Below are 1,322 nucleotides of genomic sequence, written 5' to 3' on the forward strand. Positions count from 1 at the left end.
TGGTCCAGGGCCATGACCAGGAGAATGTTGCAATCAAAGGCAATGAGGAAGTAGATGCAGAACATCTGGACCAGGCAGCGAGCCAGGGAGATGCGGTTGAAGTGGGTGGAGAAGCTGAACAGCATGGCAGGTACCACTGTGGTGGCGGCACAGATGTTGACAGTCAGGAGGAAGGCGATGAGTGCGTACATGGGCTGATGCAGACTCCTCTGGGCGGCCACTGTGTGGATGACCAGGGCGTTGGCAGAGATGATCACCAGATAGAGGCTGAGGAAGGGCAGCACCAGGAGGGCGCGGGACTCCTGCAGCCCCGGGAAGCCCACTAGGAGGAAGCTGGTGTAGGATTCGTTAGAACTTTTGTTGCTCCACCCTGACATCTCCCCTGGGGAGCAATTTGGCTCTGGAAAGAGAAGAGCAGCAGGAAGCTTGGTTCCTGTATCTTGGCTCTTACCCTTAGCGAGGCCTGCTGGGGCTTCACCAGGCTGTACCACGTGCTTTGATGGTCATGAGTCTCCAATATCCCTATAGAAAAAATGAGTTCAGGGTCAGAACTTAATGAGATACACATCTTTCTATAAATCTTTGTGTGCGTTTCAAGTCAATTCATTGGAGTAGATTTCAGATGTGGAATTACTGGGTAAAATAATATGAACATTTTTGAGGCTACCAAATGGATTTCCAGGAGTGTTGTATTGATCTTGTCACCAAGTACTGAATTGAATTGCTATTTATTTATTGGTAATTTGATGCTTAAAATATACTATCTATTTAATTTGTATGTTCTCTTTTGTAAGTTTTCTTTTCCTTTACTTTGCCTGTTTATCAATTGTTGTCGTTGTTGTTAGGTGCTGTCGAGTTGGACCTTACTCATAGCGACCCCTCCTTGGGTTTCCAAGGCAGTATCACTGCGGAAGTAGATTGCCCCATCTTCCTTCCGAGGAGTGGCTAGTGGATTTGAACTGCCAGCCTTCTGGTTAGCAGTCAAGTGCCTTAGGCACTACGCTACCAGAGCTCCTGTTTATCAATTAGATGTAGTGTTTTTTCTAACAATTTAAATATATTATTCCTTTTTTATCCATTACCGAGATTTTTCAAAATCTTGTAAGTATTTTTATTTTGTGTATGAAGTATTTAAGACTAAAAGTTTTAAATTTATAAAATACAATTTCCCGATACTCTCCTTGTGAATTCTCTTGGTTTTAAGCTTAGCAAATTCTGTCTTATTCGGAGATCAAATAGGTAGTATGCCATATTTTGTTCTTCTTTAAAATATGGCTTAATTTATTTATATTGAGTTTTGTATTCACATGAAATTTATTTTA

At 42.2% G+C, this 1,322-nt stretch overlaps 1 protein-coding gene across 1 annotated transcript in view; it reads right to left on the reverse strand.

Annotated features, from left to right (window-relative positions):
- Positions 1-377, reverse strand: part of LOC103197177 (olfactory receptor 52K1-like) — a 17,991-nt gene extending 17,614 nt beyond the window's left edge. Inside the window, exon 1 of the mRNA XM_007941053.1 lies at positions 2-377. Coding sequence (XP_007939244.1) covers positions 2-377 — 376 coding nt within the window. The remainder of the gene's footprint in view (position 1) is intronic.
- Positions 378-1,322: the final 945 nt, after the last annotated feature.

This window comes from Orycteropus afer, unplaced genomic scaffold (genome assembly GCF_000298275.1).
Source record: "Orycteropus afer afer isolate SDZICR_OR568_19922 unplaced genomic scaffold, OryAfe1.0 scaffold00074, whole genome shotgun sequence".
Lineage (NCBI taxonomy): Eukaryota > Metazoa > Chordata > Mammalia > Tubulidentata > Orycteropodidae > Orycteropus > Orycteropus afer.